This window comes from Pantherophis guttatus, chromosome 9, assembly GCF_059756535.1.
Source record: "Pantherophis guttatus breed Tessera chromosome 9, ASM5975653v1, whole genome shotgun sequence".
In the NCBI taxonomy this organism is placed as follows: domain Eukaryota; kingdom Metazoa; phylum Chordata; class Lepidosauria; order Squamata; family Colubridae; genus Pantherophis; species Pantherophis guttatus.
Window position 1 is genome coordinate 19,118,794 of NC_142071.1, and position 16,506 is coordinate 19,135,299.

The window sequence follows — 16,506 nt, forward strand, 5'->3', positions numbered from 1 at the left end:
CTATCATGAGCCGTTCCTGGAAATCATCAAGACCGAGAAAGGATTGGTTTAGACTCCCATTTTCTCTGATAATGACATTCTGCTTACATTTCCAGAGATAAAAACTACAGTGGTGTACCCAGCAACTGAAAAACATCTTCAAAAATACCTGTCTCGGTCAGTGTATCTCATCCAGGAGATGGGAGAGGATTATAAGAACATCACTCTGCCTTTTATCGAATCACAGAGTATCAGCATTCAGGTACGAACGTCATTCCTTGTTACGAATGTGCCGTCAAAAAGAATGTGGCTTAAATCCAAAGAGGTAATCTAGGTGTACCTCAAAGTCTTGAGGGGTGCTAAGGATTCTTCCCTCCTAAACGTTGCTTCCAATACCTAAAGCTCTTTGTTCTGAACTGCAGAAATCCAGATAACTGCTAAAGAGTAGACAAGACAGATGCTTTTCTTTGCTGTCAGTTAGTCACCTTGCAGATTTTGGCTGCCCAGTTCTGTTTGTTAGCTCCACCTGTAGGTCAGGACAATTTCAAAAACAATTCTTTACTAAGATAATTGGGTAACGGTTATTCAGGAATCTGAAACTGGAATTTCAACTCGGGAGTGAGGCGGCAGATATCTTTGAACGGCATAATTTTTTTTTGAAACATAAAAGGAACTTTAGCTGATTGCAACCGATAGCCTTTTTCTTTCCCGATTTTGTCTTTTCAGAATGGCTTTATGATTCAAAGGAGTAATTGTTCAAACCAAACAAGGTTTAGCAAATGGTTTGGCTTTTTTTCTTGCGTTGTTGCCCTTGGATGTAATTTCATTCTGTTTCTTGCAGCATTCAATATGCAGGAGAGCTTGGCTTTTTTCCCAGGACGTCACCTCTGTGGCCTCTCTTCTAGCTATGACATCACTGGCAGATATTGAATGAGAAATAGTTGGGTGATGGGTTTGCCTGTTTATTTTGACAACACCAGGCTCGTTTTCCATCCCAAAAACTAATTTTCATCCCTGGAACAGTCATGTATGAGTTGAGGCCCTCAAGCTGCATGCAGTAAAGCCATTCTAGAAAATGTACTGACTTGTAAAGGCTTAATGCCATACAAGAGAACAATGTTAACATTATACTGGGAGTAACATGATTATTCTTTTAAATTCCCTGTTAGTTACGGTAATTTTTGTCCCGATTTGGCCAATTGTTCTGGCTCCTTAGATATTTTGTAAGGTGTGGTTCCTGGCAGGCTACTCAACAACAAAAAGTTGAGAAAGTTATAGGGACCAAAGAAGAAGTAGAAAGTGCAAGGGGAAGGCAGAATAACAAGAGCTGAATCTCAGCTTACACATGCTTACAGTGCAATATTACAGAAGGAGCACTGTTTGATTTAATTGAATTCACTCCCAGATATTGAAAAAAAAAATAGAATTGTAATTCTGGAGTTTATTTAATTTACTTTATTGTCATTGCACCTCGTACAATGAAATTAAATGCCATCTTCAGTGTACATTATAACTATAAAAATAAAACACAAACACATGTCCTTCACATTCTACACAATTGAATTGAAAACCCCTGATATTGCATTAATATTGCACTATACAGTAGAATTCAATATAGTTACTGCTCTGAGATAGAAGCTGCTTTTCAGCCTATTTGTCCTTGTTTTTATTATCCTGTACCGTCTGCCAGATGGTAATAGTTCAAAAAAAGGGTGCCCAGGATGAGATGGATCTTTAAGAATGTTTTGAACTTGGAGGAGGACTAAGGACCTTAATAGGCTCACCCTTTTCCTCCTCCCCCAAATTTAATGTGGCTTCTTCACTAGAGATGTGTGTAGTAGGGAATCTGCTTTGTTGCACCAATCTTTAATATACACGTTCAACTAGGGAGTTATTATGTTTATGGTGTATGAACCTGGGCAGGTCATTATTACACACGCTTCACCTGGGAGCATTATAATGATCCGTTGGCCTTTTCTTCTCCTTGCATTTGCAAGCTTTGGTATCCTGTCTTTTGATTTTAAAAATACATAAACAGGGATGAATGAGATGGTTCTCCTGACCGATAGCTCAAAGCGAGAGAGAGATTGTTTTGGAAATACCACCGGACTCTGACATTATGTTTAATTAATTAGATAATACTAGGACAAGAGGTTTCGATGAAGAACCTCGCATTTTAGGTGACAGGATAATTGATAGGGGCTCGATCTGTTTAGCAAGCGCTAGACAAAAATAACATTCTCTAACTAGCGTCACATTGTGCTTGGCAATTGCTGCTGTATTTCCCTCACCTCCTGCTGGCATTCTTTAACTTCAGCCCTGAAGATTTCTGTCTCAGCCTATTTCAGAAGCACCCTGCCACCATCTGCTTTTTCAGTCATACAGACAATATTCAATTATGGGTTACTTGATACAAGAGAACTAAGGCCTGTCACCTTCACTCAGAGCTTCTCCTAGGGAGATGTATTTTTCCTTCAAAAAGGATGCAGTCATTTAGTAAAGGTAAAGGTTCCCCTCGTACATATGTGCTAGTCATTCCTGATTCTAAGGGGCTGTGCTCATCTCCGTTTCAAAGCCGAAGAGCCAGCGCTGTCCGAAGACGTCTCCGTGGTCATGTAGCCGGCATGACTAAACACCAAAGGCGCACGGAACGCTGTTACCTTCCCACCAAAGGTGGTCCCTATTTTTCTACTTGCATTTTTTACATGCTTTCGAACTGCTAGGATGGCAGAAGCTGAGACAAGTAACGGGAGCTCACCCCTTTATGCGGCACTAGGGATTCAAACCGCTGAACTGCTGACCTTTCGATCGACAAGCTCAATGTCTTAGCCACTGAGCCACCGTGTCCCTTTTATTTATTTATTCATTTATTACTGGGTAAAACAGTCTACTTTCAAAGACCTGTATATGCCGTGAGATTTAATTTATCTGCTCCCTTAGGTTATAGGGTTAAGAGTAAATAATTCTGTTTCCTTTAATCAGTTTCTAATTATAATTAGCTGCAGTTGCCTCTGTGCCCCTTCTCTGGGATGTAAAAATCCAGATAACCAGCAGATGAAAATCGGCGGACATTTAGATGAAGGAGAATATTTGTAGCTCAGGTTCACCGCAGCCAAATTGCTGTGGCCAACCCGCCATGGCCAACTTGCCATGGGACAACTCGCTGTGGGATATTAGAGTTACACTAATATCAAAGAAATGATGGAAGAGAATCATTAAAGAAGGGATGCAGAAGGAGGGACAGAATGAAATGTGAATGAGAAAAATTAAAATATTTCTTTATTTATTTTAAATAATTACATTGAATTATTCAATTATCCCACGGCAAGTTGTCTTGTGGTGAGTAGGCCGTGGCAAGTTGTCCTGCAGCGAGTTGGCTGCAGTTAATTGGCTGTGACAAGTTGATTGTGGTGAGTTGACCACAGTGAGTTGGCTGTTGGCAAGGTGTCCCACTCGGCTGACATGAGGGATCCTTGGTGCTCTCTGATCTTGCTTGTTTTCTTGCAGGCGCTTCATGACCCAAACTAGGTAACATCATCAGTGCTAGTAAGGAGTGCTGTTTGCTGTCAGTTTATCTTCTGGTGGCTTGCCCTCTCAGTGTTGGTGGGGATGATTTAGATTTTTGGAGCCTAAATAATGGTAGCCAGTGGTGGGCTACAAATTTTTTAACAACCTGTTCTGTGCCCTAATAACTGGGTGGGCGGGCGTGGCCAGGGACGTGACAGCACTCAGCCTCCTGCAGCACTCTGCCAGTCAAAACGGGGCGCAGGGGTTAATTACAAAATGTGGGCTTTGCTTTGTGACATCCAGATCCAGTGAGCAAGGGGTGTGAACTGCACAGAAAATACACTTTTGCTTGGTTAGGAAGAAATATCCCCAAAGTCAGATGTACACTAAATATAGACTGACTTTTAGCTACACATCTTCCTAGCAAACAGCAAATGTTGAAGCTCCAGGTAAAGAGGATTCATTTTAAGATGAGTAACCACAGTTTGCATGTTGGAGGTTCCTAAAGGAATGCCGGGAAACTCCGTATTTTAAAGAACATTTGAGGGAGGGGTGCAGAATAGCCTTCTCTGCCTGAGGCTGTAGAGATCTGGCACCAATCAAAACATTGTTTGTGAATCAACTGATCAATACTGACAGGGTAAGCCACTAGTATAGGAAAATAAGAGCAAACTCCACTCCGTTCTAGTACTGATGATGTTACTTAGTTTGGTAATGTTGGAAGAAACATCCATCTGGGTTCAGTTCAAGTGGGGAGAAAGACACTGGAAACATGGATACTGCTTGGAAGGATGGTTTTAATAGCGGACAAGACCACATGGTTTGGTCCTGGGCAAAATGAGCACATGGGTGAGAGAGAAGGATAGATTTATACCCTCTTTTGGGCTATGACCTTGCTTCCTGTTCCTGGGGCAAGGGCAAGTATCCTGATTGGTTGTAAGCTCCCATGTGGGGTCATGGGTCATGATTCTGATGCAATGATGGGCTTTGTTGGTGCCATGTAGTGAGCTGGGTAGAGGGCTAATCCTATCATGTCCTGAGGGTGAGGTTCTTTTGTTTTGTAGATGAACTGGCTTAACCTTTTGTCTTGCAGATAGGTTGGCACCAAAATATCTGCTGGGGTGATCAACAAAGGTGGGGGCTGCTTTCCAAGCGCATGTTTCTCCTTTTCTCATCCAGGGAGCTATGATATTCTGCCTTTTTAATATTTCCTAGAATATTTCATTCTTCTAGGACAGGGGTGGGTGCTAACTTTCTACAGTAATGAAACATCTGCAGTTCAACCCTGAGCTACAAATATTCTCTTCTATCGATAAACAATTTTTGGTTAGAGGGACTCAGAGCTGCCTTATATGAGATGGATCCCGGTGGATTTCATTCTAAATTTTGATACGATTTCTGTAAATAAGGAATGTAGAATTATAATGGCTGAGTATTTGATCCTTCATACATCAAAAAAATACAAAGCTAAGGGATAAACAAATAAAAAACAGATTTGAAAAAAGAAAAGGCTCAGGAAAGAAAAAGAGTGAAAGTGCAAGAAAGAAAGAGGAAAAGAAGGAAAACCAAAAAAGAATGATTTCTAACTTCCTTTGGTACAGATATAAGTACAAAATATATCAAACTCTTACTCTAAGATTAACATTTGTCTACATTATTTCCAGAATCCCATATCTAATTACCAAAGCCCAGATCAACTTTTAATTTCAGTTTCTCACAAAAAGTCCAGTAATGGTTCATATCGCTTTAATCACTATTTGTTAAGGAAAATCCTAAACTCTAATGTAGACCCATGCTTCTCAACTTTGGCAACTTTAAGGTGCATGGACTTCAATTCCCAGAATTCCCCAGGCAGCATGAAGTTGGTCCATTTTACACTTGCCAAGACTGAAAAATGCTGATCTACAGATAGGGATTTTTCTATTCCTCTTTTACTGGTTCCTACTTACTTATGAGCAATCATAATGCAAAATCCCCATTTCAAACTCACCCCACAGTTTTCTGGCAGCCAAAACGCCCCGCCCCGTTTTGGGCCTGCTACAGTGGTGGGTTGCCCCTGGTTCAGACCTGTTCTATAGCAGAAGCGCACGCACGCGAGAGAGCAAAGGGAGTGCACGCGCGGCCCCGTTGTGAACCGGTAGTAAAGGTAAGTAGAACCCACCCCTGGCCTGCTAGCCTCCCAGCACCACCCTGGAAGTGAAAACAGGGCATGGGGGGGCATGACACCCCCACCCCATTTTGGGCCTGCTAGGCGTCCCAGCACCACCCTGGATGTGAAAACGGGGTGCAAGGGACAGCTGGGAGGGGCGGGGTGGGGCAGGGCCAGCCAGAAGTGGGATTTGCCGATTCGCCGAATTACGCAGATCCTTAACATCCAGTTCTACAAACCGGCAGCAGCTCACCTCTGATGGTAGCTCTAGGCTTATTACATTACAAAGCTTAAGCATCCAGTGTTTCTGGTTGGACTGTTTTAACTTTGTTTGAAACCATGATTAATGGTTTGTATATAACTTGAAATAAGGCAGATGAGAGGAATAGAATAGTGCCTTTTCTGTTGGCTCACCATCTGAGTCCCCCCCCCCCCCCAAGCTGCACAGAATTCTTTTTTAGGCAATCCACTCCTTGAAAGAAAAAGACATAGAATTTCCTTTCATTTGAAGTGTGAGAATTGGAACAGAACAGCAGGGCTTTAGCAGAGGTTCACAGAGTGCAACCCTATTTGAGATTTTTGCACCGTCAAATGTGTCATTGTGATATGTTTGTAATTATGTACAGCTGCAAGCGTCTGGCCTTTTTCTTTCTTGTATCTGGCAGCACAATTTGCTTTGCGTGCTCCAAACGTGCCTTGATTTTTTCTTCATATATATATACATATATATACACACACACATACACACACACACACATACATTCATACATACATACATACATGCATACATACATACATAAAAAATGAAATAAAACAAAATACTTCCTCCAGCCAAGCCAAGTCCCTAGTTGTGATACAGTCCAACTGACATTTGATTTTGTGAAAAGGAATTTGTTGTGCAAAGCACCTCAGTCTGTCAAACACCAGATCTCGTATCCTCCTTAAAATGCTTCCATCCTATTATAAGTCATGCGACTGGCATAACTTCTTGGTGTGTTCCATGTGGGCAGACTTACGCAGAAATATCTCACGCACCCTGGAGTTAAATAGCAAGACTTAATGATGGTTTCAAATGTTCAAGTACAGCAGTTTCTGGTGTACTAAATTTCTAAATTCTTCCTTCCAAGTGCTCTTCGTGTCAAAAGCTGCCCCTGAGGGGGCCCGAATCATGCTGAGCCTCAGCAGACAACTTCCTTTTATTCTGATTTATTTATTTTACGATGCTCATAAGCCACTCCATTTGAAGCTGACTTTATAAGGCTCAAGAGAGCCCTATAGTTTTAAAAGGTGCTCCTGGATTCACCCTGGAATTAATTTGGGGCTTCCTGGCCTAACGTTTCCCCAATGGGCGCTATGGCCTTGAATTTTGTACAAATATTAGTAAAAAAAATTTTAAAAAATAAGGGACAGTTCGATGCCTAAAGAAATTTGAAAGTTGTATCATTTTGTACATGATTTCTTTTCCTTGTCCTACTTCCCAATCTAGTTTTGCTTCATTGCAGTCAGTTTCATGGCAAATCCATTATCCTTTTTATGTGGGAGGTTGTGCCAGTGTTCTTCGGAAGTGCTGCCATTTTATGTGTCTAAGCGTTGATTAAATCGAGTGTTTTGCTTTCAGAAGTGACAGGGTATGATTCACTTTGGAGAAAAAAAAGAAAACCTATTTCTTCAATCATCTGGCTAGAAATGCAGTGGGGATGAAGATGAAAATAATTCTGTTTCCTCTCCAAGATTGACCTCGGCTCTGACACGATATTTGATTGTTTTCAGGTCAATGAACTGTAGCTTGCATTAGTTAGGAAACTAATGTTGTTCTTTGTGGAATTCAAGTGACATTTTGTATTTCAGAACTCAAAATGAAATTTCTGTGAGCAAAGAACAAATTAAAATAACAGCCCGGCTTGGAGATATGCATTGCATGAGGTCAATCTGATTTTAAGCAATTAATTTGTCGCTTGGGCAGCATATACATTTAATAAATAAATAAATGCATTTTATCTTTTTCTAGTGGGTATACAACATCCTGGAGAAGAAAGCTGAAGCTGATCGAATTGTCTATGAAAATCCAGATACCATCAACGGTTTTGTTCTCATTCCAGATTTTAAATGGAATCAAAAACAGGTAAGGTAAAAAAAAACACTCTTTGAAGGAAGAGTTGCTATTTTGCAAGTAAGACCGGCTCTTGGAGAATAGGTTGCTTTTCCTGACCTCAGAAAAGTTTCAAGCCTCTCACATCCTCTTTTGCTGCTTGATAAAACGAAAGTCCCCTTGGTTGGGTTACAGGTTGTATCAACACCACAATTTCTTTAAACATGGTTTGTCAAAGGAGCCACAACTGGTTTAGAACAGCGTGCAAAACCGAGTCCTTTCTCTACAAAAGCCTCTGTGGGTCCAAGATGCATTTGATGCACCTGAAGTCTCTGAAATGCTTCTGACCAGGGGTGAAATCCAGCAGGTTCTGACAGGTGCTGGAGAACCGGTAGCGGAAATTTTGAGTAGTTCGGAGAACCGGCAAATACCACTTCTGGCTGGCCCCAGAGTGGGGTGGGAATGGAGATTTTGCAATATCCTTCCCCTGCCTCACCCACCAAGCCACGCCCACCAAGCCACACCGACAGAACCAGTAGTAAAAAAATTTGGATTTCACCACTGCTTCTGACATACCAGCCATGGCCAGCCACAGGATTTTTCCAGCCATGGCCCAGCACACAGGATTTTGACACTTCTAGATTAATACATGTAACTAAGATGAAATAGAATTGGAGAACTGTTAGGATGTCTTCAAAGTAGTTACCAGCCTTGCTTTAAGCACCCTGTGTGAAAACCAAGACAATGACTAAAATTAGAAGCTTGAAATTCTTCGCACTCTGTAATGAATGCAATGTTTCATTTTTACTTATCTTGTACCAATCCCCCTTGGTGATTGGGTTTGTAAAAACTTTTTTATTCGACCTTCAGGCCACGCTTTTTAATTCACCAAATATATATCTTGTTCCCCTAGCAACTGGTCCCTTGCTATAAGATTTTATACGAAAGAACAGATGCCTTAAAAATCTTTGCCATGTTCGGAAACACCAACTAGTTTAAAAAGCAATTTATAAAAAGAATTCATTGTAACCAAGCTTTTTGCTTTACTGTACATCTCTTTGATGGTGAAGTTAGTAAAGGCCATTAACAGAAGATATACTGGGACATCATAAGCTTTTAGAATGTGGCTTTTTGTTGTTGGGGGAAAAAATCAATCTTTTTATGTTGCTTCCCAAATATAGATCCTTTGGGATATCAGGCCTATTTCCTTACACTTATTTATTTATTAAATTTATATACTGCCCAGTTCCCGAGAACTATGATTATTCCATACATGGGTTTATTGTTATAATATAGGGAGTTTTTTTAACCTCCTTTTGTTGTGTTCACCCATTTGTGAACGCTGGCTGTGAACTCTGTTCATCTGTGGCTTATTCAAACCTTGGTCAAACAAACCATGATTTATGTGTCACCTACTGAACTGAAAGAGTGATGGTGTACTTTAACATAGATGGTTTTGGTTGCCACTCTGTAATTTTTAATGAACTAATTTTAATAAGTAAGGCTGTGAGGTTTTTTTATATGTGATTTCTTCGGAAGGCGTTTTCTGGTTTGTAAAGTCATGAAATTTCAGCTCATCCTCATTTTAAATATGCATCAACTTCATGCCTTTTTATAGAGCTTCCTGTTCTGAACAGAACAGAAATCAAGAAACGTAGCTCAGCCATCTATAGATAAATGTTCTTTTTCAGAGTTCCCATTTACAAGATCAGAGTTCAAAATCGGTGCAATGAAACTGCTTTATCTGTCTACCAAATTGCCTTAGGCATGTAAAACTTGTATGAAATAATTGTGCTTTTCCACCATAATGCTTGTGAGCTTACAATTAATTCTTTGTTTCAATATTTTCTTGCTGGATCACACCAGCATAGCCTGTCCATAGCTGTTGGCAGAAGATAATGGACACTGCAAAGGGAATGAGAAGTAAACTCAAATTTTAAAGTTGCAAGACACCAAATTCTTACTCTAGCAAACTGAATACAATGGAGTTGTATTGTCAATTACACACCAAGATCCACACAATGTGCCACATGAAATAGTAATATTTTCTGTTCTGGAACCAACAAGGCAGCTCCTTTGTTCTCACAATTTCCTGTATTGTCATGGGGTTAAAAAGTGACATCCGTGAAAAAAAAACCCAGTTTAAATTTGGTGTATCAAATTTACCAGGAACATAGCGGAGTGTCATGATCTTGAAAAACAACGTCCTGCTTTAAAAATCTAAGTCATGTAAAGAAGGATTTAGATCAACCATTATACTTTTCATTGTCTTTTGGGTTTGATGATGTTACTGTTTTTAATGTGCATTTCAGGAAGTTTTATTTGACTTGGTTAGCTTCCTTTCAGACTCCACAGTAGATAAGATACATTTGAGATACAATTCAGTGATCTTCGGTATATCAGAAATCAGTATGTGTAAAGTTTGTAATATGTACAATCTGTTTACATTCATGACTGAATTTATTTCCAGCATTTTAACTTTATTCATTCCTCACTTTTAATTGTATTTTTATTGCTTCTTTACTCTTACACATACCACTTCTTGCAAGCTACAATTTACTTCTATCTAGTACCGTGATGGCGAACCTATGGCACACATGCCACAGGGGACACACGTAGCCATATCAGTGGGCACGCCAACTCAGTTCCAGCGTGCATGTGTGCACCGGCCAGCTGATTTTCGGGCCTTTTGGGCCCACCAGAAATAAGGAAACAAGCTGTTTCCCGCCTCCGGAGGGCCCAGGGGGTGGGTGGGTCGTTTTTCTTTCTCACCTGGCTCCAGATCCTCTCTATGCATCTGGGGAGGGCGAAAACAGCCTTCCCCACCCCCTCGGAGACCCTCCAGAGTCCTGAAACAGCGCATTTCCCAACTCCCGGTTGGACAGGAAGTGACGTTTGTTGCTGTCTCCAGTCATTCCTAGAGAGAGATTCCTAGAGAGGCTCTGGAGGCTGGGGACAGCAAAAAAGGTCACTTCTTGTCCAACCAGAAGTTGGGAAATGGGCCATTTTGGGCCTCCGGAGGGCCCCCGAGGGGGTGTGGAAGGCTATTTTCGCCCTCCCCAGATGCATAGAGAGGATCTGGAGCCAGGTGAGAAAGAAAAACGGGCCTACCGGGCCATCGCGTGCCAGGAGCGGGGGGGGAGGGGGATTGTGTGCGCAGGGCAGGGCGCATAGAATTATGGGTGTGGGCACACATGTACATGAACCTCCCCCGCCCCCTTCCTGGCACGCAATGGCAAAAAGGTTATGTCAGCCTTGGAAGCCATATTAGGCCGGAAGCTTCAATGCTGCCACCTCCTCATGTGTGGGAAAGTAGGAGGGTTTTTTTTTCAGATTCGGGATAATGTCAGTGTTCCAGAAAACCCCCGACTCCCAGTAAAGACACAGAAGCAGGCATTTTCCGAAGTTCTCTTTACTAGAAATAGGTAAACTGGCACATCTGGGAAATCCCGAATCTGAAAAAAACCCCTCCTACTTTCCCACACATGAGGAGGTGGCAGCATTGAAGCTTCCTGCCTAATATGGGGGTTTTCTGGAACGCTGACAGGTTAGTCATCACTGATCTAGTAATTTGTAGATCATTTTTACAGGGGGAAAAAGTTAATGTTGCTTTAGGATTGACCAATGCGAAAAGTGAAAAGAATTTAATTGTACCTCTGACTTCACCAGCCTTGTTCTGTATTTACAGCTTGAGGATCTATACTTGATCGCAATCTGCCACCGCAGGGGAATCAAGTCAGTGAGAGATCTTACGGCTGAGCATCTCCCTTTGCTGAGAAACATCTTGAAAGAAGGAGGGGTCGGTATCTCTTTCACTTCAACCAGGTTTTGGATCTTCTAATTCTAAGTTTCCTGATCATCCCAGATTCTTGTTGTGTTGCTGAAACTGAGTAGCCTTCTCTTACGTACAATATTAGCTCGCAATTAGAGAAACTCTGACAATGATTTTCAAAATAGCATTTTCCCTGCAGATATCCAAGGTTGCGAATTAATGAGAGCATAATTCACAATTTATAATTCCATTGCAATTCTGCAATGGTCTTGTGTTTTTGAGAGAAAATGAAGAGGGGGGGGAGGCCTTCTTCTTTTGCCACTGTTGTTTTTTTTCCATTTCTAGGAAAAAAAATAACATATTTAGAACTTCCTAGCTCTTATTTCCTGATCCGCAAGAGCATTCATGTAGATCTGTAAGAAACTAAGCAAGACACAGAATGCTTCAGATTTATTTTTAAATGTCAGTCTAACTTGGGAAATGTTTTTAATCACAAAGAAAGTGATGAATATTAGCAGTGTAATGTATTTTCTTCACCCTCAGGTGCTTTACCCTGTTATAAATCTTTCAAAATAGGTTCCTTTTTCCTTGTTAGTTTTTTTTAAAATAAAAACTATGAATTGTTTTACCCCTAACATAAGCAGTACAACATCAGTTCAATCCTCTCCTTTTTGGTAGAGATGAGTTAGCTCCCCGTTGGCACCCAGTCCATGAAAGGGAAATTCCAGGGTGTGGGGAGGAAATCCTACATCTCTTCCCTCAAACTGCTTAGTCATTTCCGAAGAAATTCTGAGAAAATGTTTCATGACAGCAACAGAATTGCCTCTTATTAGATCAGCATGGCGAAGCTGCGGCTGGCAGATCAGAGGATGTATGCCGTCTATGTAATTTATTGTGGAGTTTTCATGTTGAATTTATTCAACTCGTTGCTTATGGGGCACATCGTCACTTTATAGCAACTCCTTTGTTAGTTGATTGTCTGCACCTCTTCCCTCAGCTGTCCCCTGCCTCTTCCTCATCTTCTTCTGGGCAGAATTATTTTTCCCTTGCGATGAATTGGCCGATGCCAGGCAGAACTGGAAAAACGAAATGCGTCTCTTCGGGACCAGATGTTGCAGAGAGGTCTTTTCAGAATGGGATGGCATTGTGCCCGGCGAGCATGGGCCCAAATGGAAAATCTGGGGGAAGCGGCTTCCAATCCCATGGGCAGCTGCAATTTTCCCCCTGCTTGTTTAAGAGTCAGCTCTGCTGCAGGCAGAATGCAGTCCCTGTTGAGGTGCACAGATCTGCTTTGCAAAAATGGTCCTATTGCACAATTACCTGTGGTAGACCCTTGAGCTCAGTGCACCTGCCATAGTAACCACAATAGGTTGCAAAAGCGTAATGTTGTGGTTTGAAGAGGAGATGTGAGAGTGAGCCAGTTGTTCTCCTTGGACTGCTTCGGAAACCATGCCTAAAAGTTTCCAAAGCACTTAACTGCCTGTATTTAATTTGGTCGGCAGTTGGCAAATAAGCAAACACCAGAACAGATGGGAGGAGAAAAACTAATACAATTGGGTTCAAACGCTAAGAAATGGAAGGAGAGCCGATGACATTTCTGTACAATGCTTGCATGTAGTTAGGAGTAGATTGAAGTTCTGAGAAACAAACAAGAGCTATCAGTTCACAATGAGTAGATTCTCTCTGACAACCTGTGCTGGTGAGGAGTTTAGGGCCAGCATACCCAGAATGCACCAGGCTGGGAAAATCTACTGCAAGGAATTATCTTTCTTAACGAGGGCAATTCTGATTCTTATCAGAGTCCAGGATGAGTTAGACACAGTGATGTGCTCAGATAGCAGAGTTATTTTTTTAAAAAACAACCTTCTGCTTACTATGACAATAGCTTTTGCATCAGGCCAAAGATTATCCGGTTTGAAATGCAGTTTCCAGGATGGGCAACCAAAAGGACACACAAGGACATAATTATTCTCTCTTTTATGTTCCTTCTGAAATAATAGAGAGAAATAGAAATAACTACCTAGTGCAGTGATGGCTAACCTTTTTGCCATTGTGTGCCAGGAGGGGGGGCAGGAGGGTCATGCGGGTGCATGCCCACAACCATAATTCTAGATGCCCCGCGCATGCGTGTGTGACCCTCCCCTCCTGCCCCTGCTCCTGGCATGCAATGGCCCGGTAGGCCCATTTTTCTTTCTCGCCTGACTCCAGGGCCTCTCTAGGAGCCTGGGGAGGTGAAAACGGCCTTCCCCACCCACCCACCCGGAGATCCTCTGGAGGCCGAAAATGGCCCGTTTAACAACTTCTGGTAGGACCGGAAGGCCCGTTTTTTTGCTGTCCCCAGCCTCCAGAGCGTCTCTAAGAGTCTGGGGAGGGTGAAAACGGCCTCTTCCCCCCCCCCCCCCGGAGGTCCTCTGGAGGCCGAAAATGCCCTGTTCGACAATTTCCGGTGGGACCTGAGCTGAGGTCGCATGCCCACTGATATGGTGGCATGCGTGCCATAGGTTTGCCATCACGGACCTAGTGGTTATTGTAGGCATTTAAAGCAACCCAGTTAACTGTCAGTGGGGATAGCAGAAATAAATTCCACCATATGTTGGCCTTCAGGGAATGATCTGAGATACCAGAGTTTAGAGCAGAGGTCTTCAAATTTGGCAGCTTTAAAACTTGTGGACTTCAACTCCCAGAATTCTACAGCCAGCTGCCAAGTTTGAAGACCTCTGGTTTAGAAAATGAAATAAATAAATAAATAAATAAATAAATAAATAAATAAATAAATAAATCCGCTTTCTTTCTACCATGCCTCATTTGATACATTTTGTTATTTATCCTATGTTTTGCGTTATAGGTAGTCCTTGTTTAGCAAGTCACAGTTGGGACCAACAACTTGGTCATTAAGCAAAGTGGTTGCTAAGTAGCTGTCCATTTTCAATATGATCGTTAACTTATTGTCCATTTCTTCTAGGAGGCCATACAAAAGCGCTTTGGCCTTGCAAAGGCCCAGCTGCGGGTTTACTTGCATTACCAGCCATCCTATTTCCACTTTCATGTGCATTTCACTGCCCTGAGCTACGATGCACCAGGGTGCTCTGCGGAGCGGGCCCTCCTGCTTTCCGATGTGATGTATCATCTGGAGCTGGACTCCCAGTATTATCAGAAGTGCCCTTTGACCTTTGCTGTCCGAGAAGGTGAACCTCTGCTGAAGAAATTCCAGGAAGCTGGTAAAGCCTGAATCTCTGAGGATGTTGAAGTAAAAATGGAAGAAAAATATATATATACATAAACAAGAAATGAGGATACCCTTATATGGTCTGGATATTTTGGGGTGTGTTTTTTTTAAAAAAAAGACTTAATTTGTATTTTTTTTTCTATTGGAAGATTTTTTAAAAAAATAAAATCAACAAATAGCTGTGTTCAGGAGTTCCAGATGTATCTTCCTTCCCCTAGCTAGCTCCACTGTTTTTTGGGTGAGTTCCCATTTACCCAAACCAGCATAAGTAATGGCCAAAGTTGATAGAATTTGAAAATCAACAGCATCTGGAAGGCCACAGGCATCACATTCTTGTGCTATGTGGACCATGGATTTGACACTGCAGATATTTCAACAGATGGCAGGTTGGTGCCCTTCATTGGATTTGGGAGTTCAACAGCCTTCAGCCCTACCAGCTTCTGTGATGGTGACAAATTATGGACATTGTATTAAAAAAAGATGCAGAAAACGTAATGATGCAAGCAACGGTATATGTGCTTCATGTTTCTATTTCCTCCTGCCAAATCTTACAATACTCTTATTATATTTGTCCTTCTTTTAAAGCAGCAATACTTGACATTAACCTGGGTGCCTTCCCTGGGCTGGTTGTTCTCCAGATTATTTTGGACTACAGTTTAATCACCTGACCACTGGCTACCAAGGACCATGAATGGAGAACGAAGCTCTACATCAGTGTTTCATAACTTTAAGATATGTGGACTTCAACTCCCAGAATTCCCCATCCATCATTTTAGGTTGAGAAATCCTGCTCTACACACAACCTGGAAGAAAGCCACAGTAAAATGAAAAATGGATGGAGGTGCTGTATAAACATCATAAAAAGCCCAAATCAGTTCAGTCTATGGAAATTGGCTCTTTTTTTTTTCCTCATTCATTTTCCAGCTTTGCAGTCAATAGTATCTAGACACAGTATTGGCTGGTCTAGCTTAGGGTTGGGGCATGTTTTCTCCAGATGTTAAACTCCAACTTTACATAGTCTTAGCCGGTAAAAGAAGATTGCAGCTGCAGGCTAACATCTGGAAGGCCACCCATTGCCTATTCCCCTAAGTCCTTATGTGACTTTTTTGCTCCAATAAAACTGACCATGTGTTTCCTGTAAAGCAACTGCATTGTTCCTCAGCATTTTTTTAAAAAAATCCTAAAATCCATGTGTTTTAATTTTAATAAAAATTACATGACATCTGAGCAGCTCTGCTAAAAGGGAGTTTTCGCTATCAGGAGTGTAAAAGAATGGATTAAGAAAAAAGAAAGACAATATAAAGAAAGAATTATAAAAATAATACCTTTTATGCTTCTGCAGACTTTCATCCCCATAGACCCCGTTTTTTCCCCCTTCTGTTGCTGTGATACTGACCTGTTCTTGCAGAATGAAATCACTATTAAAATACAGAAGAATGCAGAATTCTGTTCCATTTCTATCGCTGTTAGTATTTCTATCAAGGTACGATTTATTTCCCCAAACTGCAAATATTTAGTGATTTAGATGGCTTGAACTTAGAAAAAAAAAGGCAGTTTTTTGCTAATACAACTTACAACTGAGAGAAGAATTTCCATTGCCAAGCAAGGCAATTTTAAATCAGTGCCCAAATTTTTTTTTTTTTTGGCCACAATTGTTAAACTAATCTCTGCAGTTGTTAAATGAATCAGGTGATGCTTAAGCAAATCCAGATGCCCCCGTTGACTTTTTTTGGCAGAAGCTGGCTAGGCAGGTTGCAGATGGCAATCACTGGGATGTTGCAACC

General features: G+C 41.5%; 1 protein-coding gene across 4 annotated transcripts in view; it reads left to right on the forward strand.

Moving 5' to 3' along the window:
- The window catches only part of DCPS (decapping enzyme, scavenger), a 66,084-nt gene extending 49,921 nt beyond the window's left edge, over positions 1-16,163 (forward strand). For 3 of the 4 annotated variants that reach the window (XM_087876011.1, XM_034421926.3, XM_087876012.1), the window contains 4 exons: positions 96-241; positions 7,644-7,757; positions 11,413-11,523; positions 14,459-16,163. In XM_087876011.1, the coding sequence (XP_087732137.1) occupies positions 96-241; positions 7,644-7,757; positions 11,413-11,523; positions 14,459-14,725 (638 nt within the window). In that variant the 3' untranslated portion in view covers positions 14,726-16,163. The remainder of the gene's footprint in view (positions 1-95; positions 242-7,643; positions 7,758-11,412; positions 11,524-14,458) is intronic. The other variant, XR_015729416.1, reaches the window with a different exon arrangement.
- Positions 16,164-16,506: the final 343 nt, after the last annotated feature.